The 14,566-nt window shown below is 40.2% G+C and overlaps 1 protein-coding gene and 1 non-coding gene across 4 annotated transcripts in view; one reads left to right on the top strand and one right to left on the bottom strand.

Annotated features, from left to right (window-relative positions):
• Positions 1-14,566, bottom strand: part of Entrep2 (endosomal transmembrane epsin interactor 2) — a 406,888-nt gene that overhangs the window by 17,823 nt on the left and 374,499 nt on the right. For all 3 annotated transcript variants that reach the window (XM_026406972.1, XM_026406973.1, XM_077800245.1), the window contains one exon: positions 11,453-11,560. In XM_026406972.1, the coding sequence (XP_026262757.1) occupies positions 11,453-11,560 (108 nt within the window). The remainder of the gene's footprint in view (positions 1-11,452; positions 11,561-14,566) is intronic.
• Trnaa-agc (transfer RNA alanine (anticodon AGC)) lies at positions 472-543 on the top strand. The gene has a single exon. It is a non-coding gene; the product is annotated as a tRNA-Ala (tRNA).

The raw sequence follows: 14,566 nt of genomic DNA, 5'->3' as shown, positions 1-14,566 counted from the left end.
ATTAAAAATGGTTCCTGTGGGTCTTTCTAACCACAGAGCACATTCCTTGCCTTTCCAGCTTGATCTGACCCACAGCTATGTTTGTTTAATTGTCTGAAATAGAGGTAAATCACTAGCTCTGAGCAGCTGAATGTGCATCTGTCGTTCTCTGCCATGGAAAGCCGTTAATCCTTATGCTTAGAGCACAAAGGCTAAGTGACTTGGATGAGGGCAAATGTCCATGAGGTCTAACAAGGAAATACTCTGAATTAGTCTCTATCAGGAATTAGGAAAATCAATAACATACTCAAGAAAAACTAATGAAATGCAAAAGTCCAAACACTTGTCTATTAAAGCCCAAGTCCACCAGGCATGTGAACAAGCATTTTTAGGAAAGGTGGGAGCTCCAGACGATTCCATTAGGAAGTTTAAATGACTGGATGCTGCCAGACACCAGAGGCCTTATGAATATTAAAGGACAGACTCTGGGCTGGGGGTGTAGCTCAGTGGTAGAGCGCTTGCCTAGCATATGCCAGGGCCTGGGTTCAATCCCCAGTACCACCAAATGAAACAAACAAACAAAAACAGACTCTGCATCAGATTTAAGCTCCAGACCCCCTTTCAAGAGGTATGCTGCTGGCCCCATCTTCATGGAAGCAGCTCAGACTGGGCTTGTTTCAAAGGACACTTTTACCTTGGCTCTTCAGCCTTCCCAGCAAGAAGGATGCAAGTCACACTTGCCCTCTTCCCTCTCTCCCCCATCATCAGCATCTGTTTAATGAGGTTAGGATATGCCTTGCTGCCCAAGGTCACCAGTTCTGTCCTCTGCTTTGAGATGATGAGGCTGGAATTCAGGAGACTACATTTCCCAGGCTCCCTTGCCAGCTGGCTGCGCATTATGTTCTGCCAGTAGGGGGCGCTGGAGGGAGCCAAGAGGGAGCAGCAGGAAGGAAGCCACTGTGGTCCTTCCCCTCTTTCCTTCCATTTGGTCCTCCTCTCTTTGGGGTGTGAAAGCTTTCCTAGGTAACTTGCTCCTTGTATTAACTGTGCAGAAATGCCAAGGGCATTTTCTTTTCCTGTTTTATCCACCAGTGGATTTTAGCTTGGGACATGTGCTGTATGGACAGACAGACACACACCTCCTCACTGTGGTGCCTCTGCAAAACCCCTGCTCATCTCTCTATACAGAAGCAGCTGACTTCTCTATCTGCTTTGCTTTTCTGCCTCTGGAATTCAGTTTCCATCCTGCTAGCAGAGCTATTTTTAAACCAATGAGGTCAATGCCATTGAAAACTCTTTTTGAATGAAACCTCTGCTCACTGAATCCCATCAAGTTTCCAGCTTCCTAACCAACCAATGTCCAAAAAAAAAAAAAAAAAAAAAAAAAAAAAAAAAAAAAAAAAACCCTCCTCATTCTGAACAAACCTGCTTCATCTTTACCAAACATCAAACACATTTTTTTTCCCAGTTCCTGGATCCTCAGCTCCCTCTCACCTGGCAACCTGCCTGTCATCTTTCAGGACCAAGTAGAAATACCTGTGACCCTGGAAAGCCCATCGGTCAGCCCACATCCCCCACACCTGCCTATGTACTATGCTATGAGACCTCACATGAGTACTTTTATTGCCAGGTGTAAAGTATGACTGCATCTGGAGGTGGTGGGCAGAAAGGGCACCAAGTCATCTCTTCCAGTTGGTTCTGCTTGCCCTGGGTCATCTGGCCCATGTAGTAACAAAGACCCTCCTGATATGCTCCCATGGCTGCCACTCACATAAAAGGAGCATGCATCTGAGAGTCTGTCATCCTGTCTTCTCTGGGGAAAGGGATCCCAGCTGTCCTTCTAGACACTCCTGGAAGTGAGGGGTGACCAGAACTGGGCTACCTGGCTTGGGCAACTTGCTAAGATCTGCAGCACAGAGCCCCTCTAATTTGATTCCATCTATACAGCCCAGCATCTGGGATTTGAGGAAAAGCACAAAAAGGTCAAGAGCCTCAGACTGGATAGCAGAGGACTGGTCTTCAGATCCTGACTATCCACTGAGGACCCACACAACAGACAGCATATTATTGACCATGTGAATTTTTTTTTTTTTTTTGCCTGGCCCCACTGGGACCTGAAAGGGCCATACCAAGAAACATAATTTCTCAGTCACAGACCATATGGTAGTGTCATGTGGCTTAAACAAAGGTTCTTATCATAAGTACTAGCTCTTCTGCCCCCATGCCTCCATCTCCTTCCATGGCGGTATCATGGAAGACACAGTAGACCAGTAGGGCCTGAAGACACGGGTCTGGGATTTCAAGGAACACCTTGGCATTCTGAGCACCCACTTCTCCAGGGCCCAGGACAGGTCTGTGCACCTGCCTTTACTCCCTAGCCTGGCTTCTGACCTGCAGCTACCCTCCCTGCTTCACCAGGAAGCAGAGCAACCTCCCCCAGCCTTCTCACTGCACTCTCTGGAGGGAACATAAAACCTTTGAAATTTTCCAGAAAGACTAAGAGATACAAGAGTAAAGCTCTCTTCCTCTACCCTTCCTTAGACTTAGTAGAAATAGCAAAATTACTACTATAGTAAGAATTTTCTTAATTGATTCCTTATTATCAGCCCACCAGATAAGCTGGTGCTCTTCCTCTATGATTAGACTCTGGGATGGCACCTGCTTACCCTATGACTCCTAATCCCCTGGGTGAGTTCCATGCCAGTCAGGGCCCTAGACATGTTTTCCTTCACAGGGAAAGGCCAGTTTCAGATAATACAGTAACTGCATAATGACATATGGATGCAGGCAGAAAGAGTTTCTTGTTCTAAGAAAACCAACCTGAATGCTTTGGAAAGACTTGAAAAATCAAAGTAGCTAAAAAGAAACTGCTGCCAAATTAGGTCTTGGCGAGGCAGTTCTAAGAGAGTGAGGAGAATCATAAAAATCACAAAAAATTCTAAAGGTGTTCTGCATTCACATTGCTTCCCATGGCTTATCCCACTTTAAAAGAACTGAACCTGGAAATCACAAATCATGTAATTTTCATGAAGCTTATGCGAGAAACACAACTTGACACACCAAATGGACCTAAGACCAAAGGAAAGATCACTTCTCCAAATCACAAGACTGGCAGACAAATGCTTGAAGCATATTTAAATTCAAGGTAAGTCATGTGCATCATTTGCTGAATGTCTGCTTTAACTATTTGCTTAGGTTAATCAGCTGCCCCTTGGTGCTGGTCTGACAGAACAGTAGCATCTGCTACTGAGCCCAGGCTAAAAGGATGGCCACTTTAGATCCAGACAGATGCATTCTCCAAGGGGGTGAACAAAGAATATTCTGGTGAGTATCAATGGGGTTATGTCCTCAAGTGGCCTGCATCCATACCAGCTCTGTGCCCATATTACCACATTACCACAACTGTGGAAGTCACATTCCCTATGTGTAGTTTCTAAAGGAGTTCTACTTTATAAGGCACAAACTTAGAGGTGAGAGAATATGTGACAATAATAGAAGATGAAGTGAACAACCCAGTGACTGATGGAGATGCACGTAATAGCGGATGATCTTCCTGAGGCAAGTGGCTGGCGATGAAGGAAGTGGGGAGGAAAGTAATGTGATGGGAAAATGAGATTATATTTTAAAATAAAACTAAAGAAATGATAGTATAGACACTTAGGAGGTAAAAAGCCTTTTCTACTAAATTACATCAATAAACTGAATTGTATAATCAGATGATCTATTGCCACTACTTCCACACATTACAGTACCTGAGCTTCATCAATTTTGACAGTAGATGTCCCACTACATTTCATGTACATATACATTTATCATGTTAGTTTCAACAACTATTAATTATCCCAAAATGCTGATCTATACAAATAAGAAAGGAGTTATGGGTTCTTTGGATGACTATTTCTCAGAGTTCTACATTCTTAACAGCACTAAACTTGTAGCAAAATATGATATGTCTGCTGACTAATCAAACGGAAGAAGGAACCAATGAATGAGAGGGCAAATAAGTGAATAAAAAATGAGTGAATATATCAAGTCATTGACACAAACCTGGGACTCTCCTGAGAAACTGTTATAGCTAGAATTGTGTTTTGTTGCATATTCTATTAGCATATGGACCACAGTAGAATTCACATCTAGGGCCTCCACTGCCAACATTCAGGAGCAGCAAGAAGGCTGGGATGTGGCAGTAAGAGTCCAAGGCCACAGGTGTTGCAGGGATGCCAGGCCTGCATAATTGCCCCTTGGGCTCAAATAGGAGGAAATGTTCCTTCTGTGGTAGCCAGAGATCCAGAGCAGGCCCCACAGCTCAGCAGGAGACTGGCTTTCTTTCCCTCAGCCCAGCCTGCCCCCCATGCTGTTCAACAAGAAGGGCCAAGGGTTAGGAGGATCCCACAGGTTCTTTCTGAGAAAAGAAATTAGTGTTAGCTTATCAGGAAAGGACGGCAAGAGGCCTTCTGCACACCAGCTCACAATGTCCTCCCCTATGAGGAGAATGCTCGCCTCATCAATTAGTGCTTTTCACTGTGAAGGTCTCAGGTAAAAACAACATCAGAATGATGGGCTAGGAAAACAGAGTTACACTGAGCTCCCCAAATGAAAATTGGGTCAGAGTGAAGGTGTCAAAATAGAGGAAGATAAAGTACATAGAAATAATGGTAAGCTGTGCATGCTAGATAGAGCTAAAGAGGGGAAATAAATGGAAATGTGATGGGGTGCTGCGATTTCAAGATTAAAGATAATTGAAATAGAAAGGCCATACCATGGGAGAAAGCCTGAAGAATGGAACTAAACATTTTCAATTACCTCAGGAAAACCCAGAAGTTGGCCCTAGTGTAAGAAAGGAAGGAAGTGAATACATTCCAAAGGAAGGAGAGGATAAGAAAAAAGTCAGGCTTGTGAAAGCATTAAAAAAAAAAAAAAACCCTCAAGGATGCCAACAAACACCTTTCTTTTGGGTATGAATAGTTCATTGGTAAATGAATAATAGCTACCACAAAAAGGTATTGCAGGACCCCCCAATATACACACACTACAAACATAGTACAATTTATTTTAACTTACAGCCAATGCACACATGTACAAATTTTATTTTAACATATTTAACATAACAAATTTTATTTGTCCATATAATACCAATCATATATGGAGAAATTTCTATAAAGATGCAAACTCCAAAACATCCTCAAAAAGAAGCAGAAAATGTGAACAAGTAAAGAGATTGAGTATATAATAATAATAAAAACTACTCACAAGGAAAAGTACAGCTTAAATCGTTTTCCTGGTGAAGTCTACTAAACACTTGGGGAAGAATTAATAACAGTTCTTCAAAAATGTCCTGCCCCACCCATGCAAAAAATGTAAGAGGAGGGGACACTCCCAAACCCATTCTATGAGGTCAATATTACTCTGATATCAAAGCCTAGGAACACATACAAATAATTTCATATTATGACCAAGTGGGATTTTTTCTCATGAATACAAAATAGGTTTAACTTCAGAAAATCAATGTATGTAATAAACCTTATCAATAGAATAAAGGAGAAATCAAAAGTGATCATCTCAATAGACGCAGAAAAGCATTTGACAAAATCCAAAATCTTTTATAATAAAAGATAACATTTGTCAAATTAGGAACAGAAGAGAACCTTCCGAGCCCTCCTGATAAAGGGCACCTCTGAAATAGTGGAAGCTTCTACCCCTAAGATAGTTATAGACAAGGAAGTCCACTCCCCAGCTAATGAAGGAGGCTCCAGCTATGACATTTAGTCAAGAAAACTGAATAAAAGGCATTCAGAGTGAAATGGAAGAAGTAAACCTACTTTTACTTGTAGATGCCATAATCTTGCATGTAGAAAAAAAATCTCCCCAAAAGTTAAAGGTAATGAACAAGTTCAGGATGGTTTTAAGGATAAAATGGAAAGAATTATTTTTATTTCTATACACTAGCAACAAGTAATATAAAAAGAAAACAATTCCATTTATGATAGCATCAAATGGTAAAGATACTCAGACATAAATTTAATAAAAGAAGTGTATTTTTTTTACACTGGAAACTATAAAATATAACTTAAAGAAACTAAAAAAGATTTAAATAAATGAAATTATATCCCATGTTTATTGATTAGAATACAATATCAATCAGATGACAATACTGCTTAAATTGATCCACAGATATAATACAATATTAATCAAAGTCCCAAATAGAGTTTCTTTTCTTTCCTTTTTTCCTTTTTTTTTCCCAGAAATTGACAAACTGATCCTAAAATCCATATGAAACCTAAAGGGCACAGAATCTCCAAAACCATATTGAAAAATAAGAACAAAGTTGGGAGATGCACACATCTCAATTTTATAACTTTCTATAAGCTGGGCCTGGTGGCACACACCTGCAATTCCAGTTACTCAAGAAACTTGTAAGTTTGAGGCTAGCCTGAGCAACTTAGTGAAACACTGTCTCCAAATAAAATAAAAAGGGTGGGAGATGTAGCTCCATGGTAGAGCAGTTGCCTGGCATATGCTTGTCCCTGGGGTCCATCCTTAATACTGAAAAAGATTTAAAAAAGGAAAAAAGAAAAGAAAAGAAAGAAAGAAAGAGAAAACTTTCTACAATAACCATGACCAAATTAATCAATGAAATAGAACTGAGTCCAAATGTAAAAACATATACCTCTGTGATCTGGTCAACGGATTTTCACCAATGTTACCAAGATAATTCAATAGGGAAATATTTGTAATTTCAACAAGCATTGCAGGAAACAGAATGAAGCTAGATCTCTACCTTACAATATATACAACAATCAAATCAAAATGGTCTCAAAACCTAAATGAAAGAACTAAAACTAGGCAACTCTTAGAAGGAAACATAGACATAAATCCTCCCCATGTTGCATTAGGCAATGGTTTCTTTGATAGGACAACAATAGCACAAGCAACTAAAGAAAAAATAGGCAGACTCAACTTTATCCAAATTAAAATGTTTGTGTTTCAAAGGATAACATCAAGCAAAAACCCAAAAGGATAGGAGAAAAATGTTGCAAATTATGTATCTGATGAGAGTCTCATATTAAGAATATATAAAGAATTCTTACAGGTCAGTAATAAAAAGACAAAAATTCCAGTTTTTTTTCTGGTGGGGGGATACGATGGATTGAACTCAGGGGTACTTGGCCACTGAGCCATATCCCTAGGCATATTTTGTATTTTATTTAGAGATAGGGTCTCTCTGAGTTGCCTAGCACCTCACTTTTGCTAAGGCTGGCTTTGAACTTGTGATCCTTCTACCTTAGCCTCCCAAGCTGCTGAGATTACAGGCATGCACGACTGCACCAGGCCCAATTTTTAAAATGGGTAAGGGATCTGAAAAACATTTCTCCAAGAAGTATATACAAAAAGACATTAAGCACATGAAAATATGTTCAACATCATTAATCCTGAGAAAAATGAAAATCAAAACCATAATGATATACCACTTCACAACCACTAGGATGGTTATAACTAAAAGATAGGTAAGTATTAGCAATTAGGTAGAAAATGGTGCAGTTGTTTTAGAAAATAGCTTGGTAGTTCTTCAAAACAGAGTCTTCATTATGACCTAGCAATTCTACTCCTAGACATACACCCAAGAGAGGAAAAAAAAAAAAACCATTATGTCCACATAAAAGTGTATGCAAGGATCTTCAAAAGGATTATGCATAAAAGCCAAGAATTGGAAACAACACTCGAGCACCAACTGATGAATGGATAAACAAAATATAATGTACCAATACAATGGAAGGGGCAGAAAGGAGGAAGGGAGGGACAAAAAGTGGGAAATAAGATTATTTTTATTCGTTTATATACACTCTTGAGAAATAAAGGAATAAACAGAAGGAGTCACTGTGAAGTTTTGGCATTGATTCCTTCCACGGGGCTGGAGATTATTAACTTTTCTTTATATTTTGTTATATTATTGGACTTGTTTCAGTGATCATATGTTACATTTTTAATTAAATGACTAACTGATCAATTGAAATTAAGTAAGAAAGATTCTGAAGCATCCTCCTGCACAACTCAGTTCCTGGTTCCATCCTTCTGGGCATAACAAGACTCCTCCAGGCTTCCCTACTTCTCTGAGGGTTCAGACTGGGGAGTCGGCCTGGTCCAGCCTCCTACCCACATGCCAAAAGCAACCTCCATGAGGCCCCCCATGCTTTTTCAAAGAGCATCAATTTCCCCCATTTCCCACAGACTCATCTTCTCAGTGGCTCTGTGAAGACAGAAGAGCAGAAATAATCTCCTTTAAAGCAAAGGAAAAAAACACCAACAGGTGCTGGTCCACAGGTGCACATCATGCTCCGCCATGTCTCAGTCTCTGCTGCGACTCTAGAGCTCAGCAGCATGGCCAGGTCTTGACAGAGCAGAGCCTTAGTAGTCCCACAGCACATGGTCACACAGGAGGAGGACCTCACCAGTAGGAAGATTGATTATTTCTACTTCCAAGCTGGGGTTTGAAGCAAACTAATTCACAGCATAATTAATGATGAAACAGCCAGTTTCTGATGGGAGCTTGCTACATTTTTGCAGTGTTTTCAAGTATTCATGTTTTGAACTTGGTTCTCAGTGTAGCAGTGTTGGAATGTGGTGTGGAACCTTTAAAGCAGTGGTGTCCAGGGAAAAGTGCTTAGCTTCAGGGGACAAGGCCTCTGGAAGGGATTAAAGCCAGTCTCTTGAAGACAGCTAGTTCTTATGAGAGCAAGTTGATATAAAAGAACAAGCTTGGTTTCTGAGTCCCTCTCTGGCTTCCTGTCTCATCATGTGATCACAGTCTCTCCCATATGCTACTGCCACTATGATGCTATCCATCATGATGCCATCTGCCATGATGCAATGCAGCCTCATAAGAGCAGGTACCATGCTGTTTGGACTTTCAGCCACCAAAACTGCAAGGTGCAGAAGTTTCTTTTCTTTATGAAGTACCACCTTCAGGTATTTTATTTTAGCAACCAAAAACCTACTCAAACAGTTGTCATGCTACAATAATTTGTTTACATAGTGTTTTATAGTTGATAAAGTATATCAAAGTATAAATTATATCAAAGTATATACTTTATATCCACAAGTATTTGCAGTCATTGTTGTGATGTCCCAATGACAAACTAATGTTCCTTCCAAGTTTAAAAATCAACAGGATTGGGAGTGTAGCTTATTGGTACAGCACTTGCCTGGTAAGAGTGAGACCATGGGTCTAGCACTTAAAAAAATCAGCATAGATTATAATTGTTGAGTGATCACCAGGTATTCCATTAGGTCCATTTCACAGGTGAGAAAACTAAGTTACAGGTAAGTTCAGTGATATGGCCAGAGTCATATGTTTTCAGAGAAGAGGTGTGCTCGGACCTGGATGTGCCTGACTTTAAACTCATGACTCAAGGCCTCCTTCTATTCCACACATTGCAATTATATGACAGCCCTGCACATTGCTGTTATATAGGTGTACATGTTTTCATAGCTAGAAGATGCATCTGTTTTATTTAGTTGATTTAAAGTGTATTTAAAACTAATTTAAAGCATTATTTTCATTTTATTGCTTAAAACTAGGGGAATGCAAACTCCCAGCATTTATAGCTCTTTGTTCTGTTAGTTTGGTCAAATTGGTGTGATATTTCCAGATCGATAGTAAAATCTGCTGAGGTGAGTACACCCCCTGGTACTTAACCTTTCCTTTACACAACACACTGGAGAAAATTGCCAACACAAGGCCTCCATGAACAAGGCCAAAAGTTCATTCTGCTGAATAACTGCTTAATTAGACACCTTTCAGAACACTGCAACCTCTCCGAAAGGTCAGCCTGCTGTGACAGCTGTGTGGATATATACGGGGAGGGGAGGCTGCGCATGGCATACGATCAGGACCAGCAGATTTTTAATGTCTTGGTAATGATGCTCTCTGCCCAATATCTTGATTGACTGATCATGTCCCAGGGTGGATGAGCAAAACAACAGCATGAGCCTACTCCAGTAACATCTTGCCTGTTCTTTAATGAGATGCATGAAACATTGGCTGGAAGGCAGGGTTATTCTCCAGGGGCAAGCTGGGGGACAGGAAGACAGTGCTATGGTTTGAATATGGGTCTCCACCAAAATTCAAGTTGAGGTTGAATTTCCCAACATGGGCAATATTGGGTGGGAGGTGGGGCCTGGTGTGTGGGGGGAACTCTCATTAATGAATTAATGCCACCGGGAGGGGGGGAAGGAGTGAGTTCTCACTCTCATGAGATTAGATGCCACCAGAGTGGGTTGCTGTAAAGCAAGGTTTCTTCTTGTAGTTTTGTCTTCATTCTGTGCCCACTTCCCTTCTGCCTTTTGCCCGGAAGCCCTCATGGGAAGCCAACCAGAGAGAGTTGCTCCATCTTGGGCTCTCCAGTCTCCAGAACTGTGAGCTAAAGAAACCTCTTTTCTTTATAAATTACCCATTCTTGCTGGGTGTGGTGGCACATGCCCATTAATCACAGTGACTTGGGAGGCCAAGGCAGGAATATTGCAAGCTTGAGGTCAGCCTGTGCAACTTCCTGAGACTTTGTCTCAAAATAAAAACATCAATAAATAAAAAGGGCTGGAGGTGTAGCTCAATGGTAAAGCACTCCTGGGCTCAATCCTTGGTATTGGGAAAAAAAAGTTATCGAATCTTGGGTCTTCTGTTATAGTAACAGAAAACAAACTAAGAGAAAGAGACAGGGAGGGAAAGAGTGAGATCGGCAGTGGGATTCCTACCCTTAGCATCAAAGAACAAGGTCTTCATATCAATTTCTCTTACTTGTACTGAATTTAGTTGTAACACACTGGACAGTGAGCTTTGTTTTATCCACATTGAAACAACCAGGAACCTTCATTATTTATGAAATATGTGTTTATAAATGTGTATTAATTAAGTGTATGACCCCTGCTTCTGGCCTCATTGGTTCCTTGGGAGCAGCAGTTATTCTTCTATGAGACCCTGGCCCAGGTGCCAAATGATGGGCCATTGACCTGCCACTGGATTATGAGCTCAGGGTTAATTAGCAATTTTAAAAAGCAAAGAATAGCAGTTTTTCAATTGAGAACTAATCTCTTGACAACTCGGAACTTCCTTTATTAAAAGAGAATTGTGAAGTGTGAGGAAGGTGCTTTGCTCTGGAGGTTTGGACCCTGGGGATGTCTAGAGCTGCCAGGCTTTCACTAAAATTACCCAGGAGCACATGTCAGGGGACATCTAGGACAGGGCTATGGTGGGACTCTACCAATATTGAACTCCAACAACATCTAAATAAAGACACCGGTGGCACCAAACATACGGATGGTCTGTCTTCCAGGGAGCTTCCTGAGGCAATCTCCTAGGGTCAGGAGGCTCCCCTTCCAGTCAGAAGCATCTGCTTCTGTATTGGTCTCAAACTGGCTGTGGGAAAAGGGGTCAGGTCCACCACTTTGGGTGGGTTTGGGCAGAAAGAGGGTCACTCACCATCTGCAGGACGTCAGAGGAGACCATCTGCATGCAGCACATAGCCGTGGCCAAAGCACACACGATGGTGGAGACGACATTGAGGGCGCACACACTGAAGAGGAGATCCTGTGAGAAAAGATGCAGGAGAAGGTCAATTCATCTTCGCCACCCAGGCAGTAGATCCTCAGCCCTTCTGTCTGGGTCCAGAACAAGGGTGGAAATTGAGCGCCATTTGCTTCATGGTGAGTGTGTGTGTGTGTGTGTGTGTGTTTTCATAGTCAAAATTGGCCTTAAATATAATACATTTGTTTATTCTTTTACAATGCTGATCAAATTATTCTTAATACTAAGTAATTTCTTTTACAATTTTGATAAGTATTAGATCGTAAAATATCTAAGAAGTTCTTGGAATGGTCAATAAGTAAGTAAGTGGGTGTTTTTTTTTTTTTTTAATCAATCACAACATGCAACTCCAAGTTTCAATGAGTGCTTAATAAAATGTCAAGTTTTAAAATAATCTTGAGATTATTGTAGATTCACATGCAATTTTAAGCAATACTATACAGAGAGGTCCTGTGTTCCCTATGGTAGCACCTTGAAAACTGTAGCACAATATCACAGCCAGGAATCTAACAATGATTAAGTCAGAGTAGATATACTCACCCCTCCCCCTGCTGCCTGCTCAGTCCCTTGTTTCTAACATCTGTCAGCCACTAGTTTGTTTTATGTTTTTATAATTTTGTAATTTTAAGAATTTTCATAAATGAAATCATATGGCTGTAAGCTTTTGGAATTGGCTTTGTTTCACTCAGCATAATTTCCTAGGAATGATATCAAATACTTTCTTCTTGTTTGTTTTTTCTTGCCTCATCGCACTAGCTAGGACTTTTGAGTATTAAGAATGAGTAAGATGAGGGCACACATCTTCCTCCTGTTCTCCATCTTGGAGGGTACAATTCATGGAGTGTGATGTTGGAAAAGAAATGATGCACCCTCTTTTGACAAATGGTTGATAATAAAGATATCCTTGCAGGGTCTAGCACAGAATCTTAGCATAATCAGTGCTCAGTTAACATCTGTTGAATGAAACTCTCCTGAAAACTTGGAAGTGACCATTGAGACACCACTGGAGAGAGAAACTAGGGTTCAGGGAAGAAACATGTAGATAGTCTGAGAGGGACTTGAAAGTCCAAACCCGCAGGGCATAGACATGTATTTGTCATTGGCAGTGGTGGAGGGGGACTGGGATGAGGAAGAAGAGATAATAGGAGATGATTCTGGTATGTGGGAACATGAGATGCCAGCACCTAGGCGGATGGGAAGCATTCCTAAAACCAGAGTAACCAATGTGGTTTGGGACGTGAAGAGGCTGAGTTGTCATGCAGCCTGTCCCTCAGATATCTTAGAAAATATTTGGAAATTTGAGTCAGAAGTTGACAATGGTGGTTAGAGCTGAAGATGTGGATTAGAGGTCATGTCTATGACCTTGACCTTGCACATGTTCCTGATGCATTTGATGCTCCCTGTGTTTATTCATTCAACCCCTCCAGCTTCATTACACTTCAGAGGATTTGAGTCCTCCACCAACACCCTATAGAAGAGGGGATTTTTCTATGAAATCACCATTATTACCATAAAAATACACCAGAGAGAACAGTGAATGATTATATAGAACTCTTTTTAAATATGTATTTCATATCTCTCAGGGAGTAATTAAAAATTATGACTAAAATAGTGACACCTGTCAATGTAATGTGGCTAAGATATAAACAATACCTATATTTTTTCCCTTAATCTAGAAATCTCAATTGTATTGACCACACATTCCACAGTCTTAAAATGAATGCTCTTCTCAAAATAACATTAATTTTTCATATACTCCCATTTGAAACCAAATAAAACTACTCATAAAAAAGAAACACGTATCATAACCTTTTGTGTGAGTATGCATCCTGAGGCAAATACTACTTTATGTCTCTTAAAGTGATTTATTTGAAATACATTTCAAAATACTTCTTTTGCCTTTTCCTCTTCCTCCAGATGTTTAAATTCTTTTCTTCTTCTCTAAATAACTTCATACCATCAAAATTATGTTTGCGTGTTTCTTTAGAATTCTTTTCTGGCTTCAACAATACCTCTACCTCTTTGACAGCTTAATCAGAGAGTCCTCCACAAGCCCTGAAATCCATGTTCTATAAAACCCCTTGGCAAAGTCATCAAAATGGCAAGTGTGAAAATATTGTTCCTCTTTCATTGATATTGAGTTTTGCTGCTGAACATACTGCATATTTGCTTTTGAAGTTATTAACACTAATTATAATTAAGGAAATCACGTAGAAAACAAAAATTAGAGGAAAAAAGTTTTAGATACACAAGGAAACCTACAAATGATGACTTCTTTTAAATTCTCAGCAGTCCAAGTAGATTCTGGACATTAATAACACAATTACTGAAGAAAGGTGACAGGCATGAGAATTGACAAATGCCTGTATATTTAAAAATATTAAAAATTCATAACTTTGAATCTTTTGTTTCCTTAAAATATTGGTATTTGGAAGACAAACTGTTAAATTCATTTCCATTATCACATTAACTGGATTTTTTTCTCCTACATTTTTTCTTTCTTTGAATAATTAAAGAGGTCCCATCAAAGCCCTTTAACAGTCAGAGTACAATGATCAAAGAATCATAAGAAGGGATCTATAGCATAAAAAATAAGTGAGAACCCAAAACCCTATATTAATTTTGTGTGGGCTGGGGTTTGGTTTATCTGAATTATTGTATTTAATGCCTGCATCATTTATTATTTATTGCCTTGTGATGTTAGACACCACCATTACTCTGGGCCTGGCTTCAAGTTCTTGTCAAGAATGGAAAACCTTGACTATGCTCTACCCAGTTTGTTTCCCCAGGTTGTGTTTACAACAAACAACCTTGAGGAAGAAGGGAACCACTCTCCTAGGCAAAGCATAGATTTTAGGCAGTAGATTCCCCAAGCTCATTGTTCTTCCCCTACAATGTAACTCACTGGGCAGGTATCCATGATGCATCCTTTATATCACCAGCCTGAGACGGGAGGGACGTGGGGAACTGACACAAGCCAAACTAGTGCTCTGGTTACTGCTTTTGCTG

Source organism: Urocitellus parryii, chromosome 6 (genome assembly GCF_045843805.1).
Source record: "Urocitellus parryii isolate mUroPar1 chromosome 6, mUroPar1.hap1, whole genome shotgun sequence".
Taxonomy (NCBI): Eukaryota; Metazoa; Chordata; class Mammalia; order Rodentia; family Sciuridae; genus Urocitellus; species Urocitellus parryii.
This window is presented reverse-complemented; position numbering and strand designations above follow the sequence as displayed.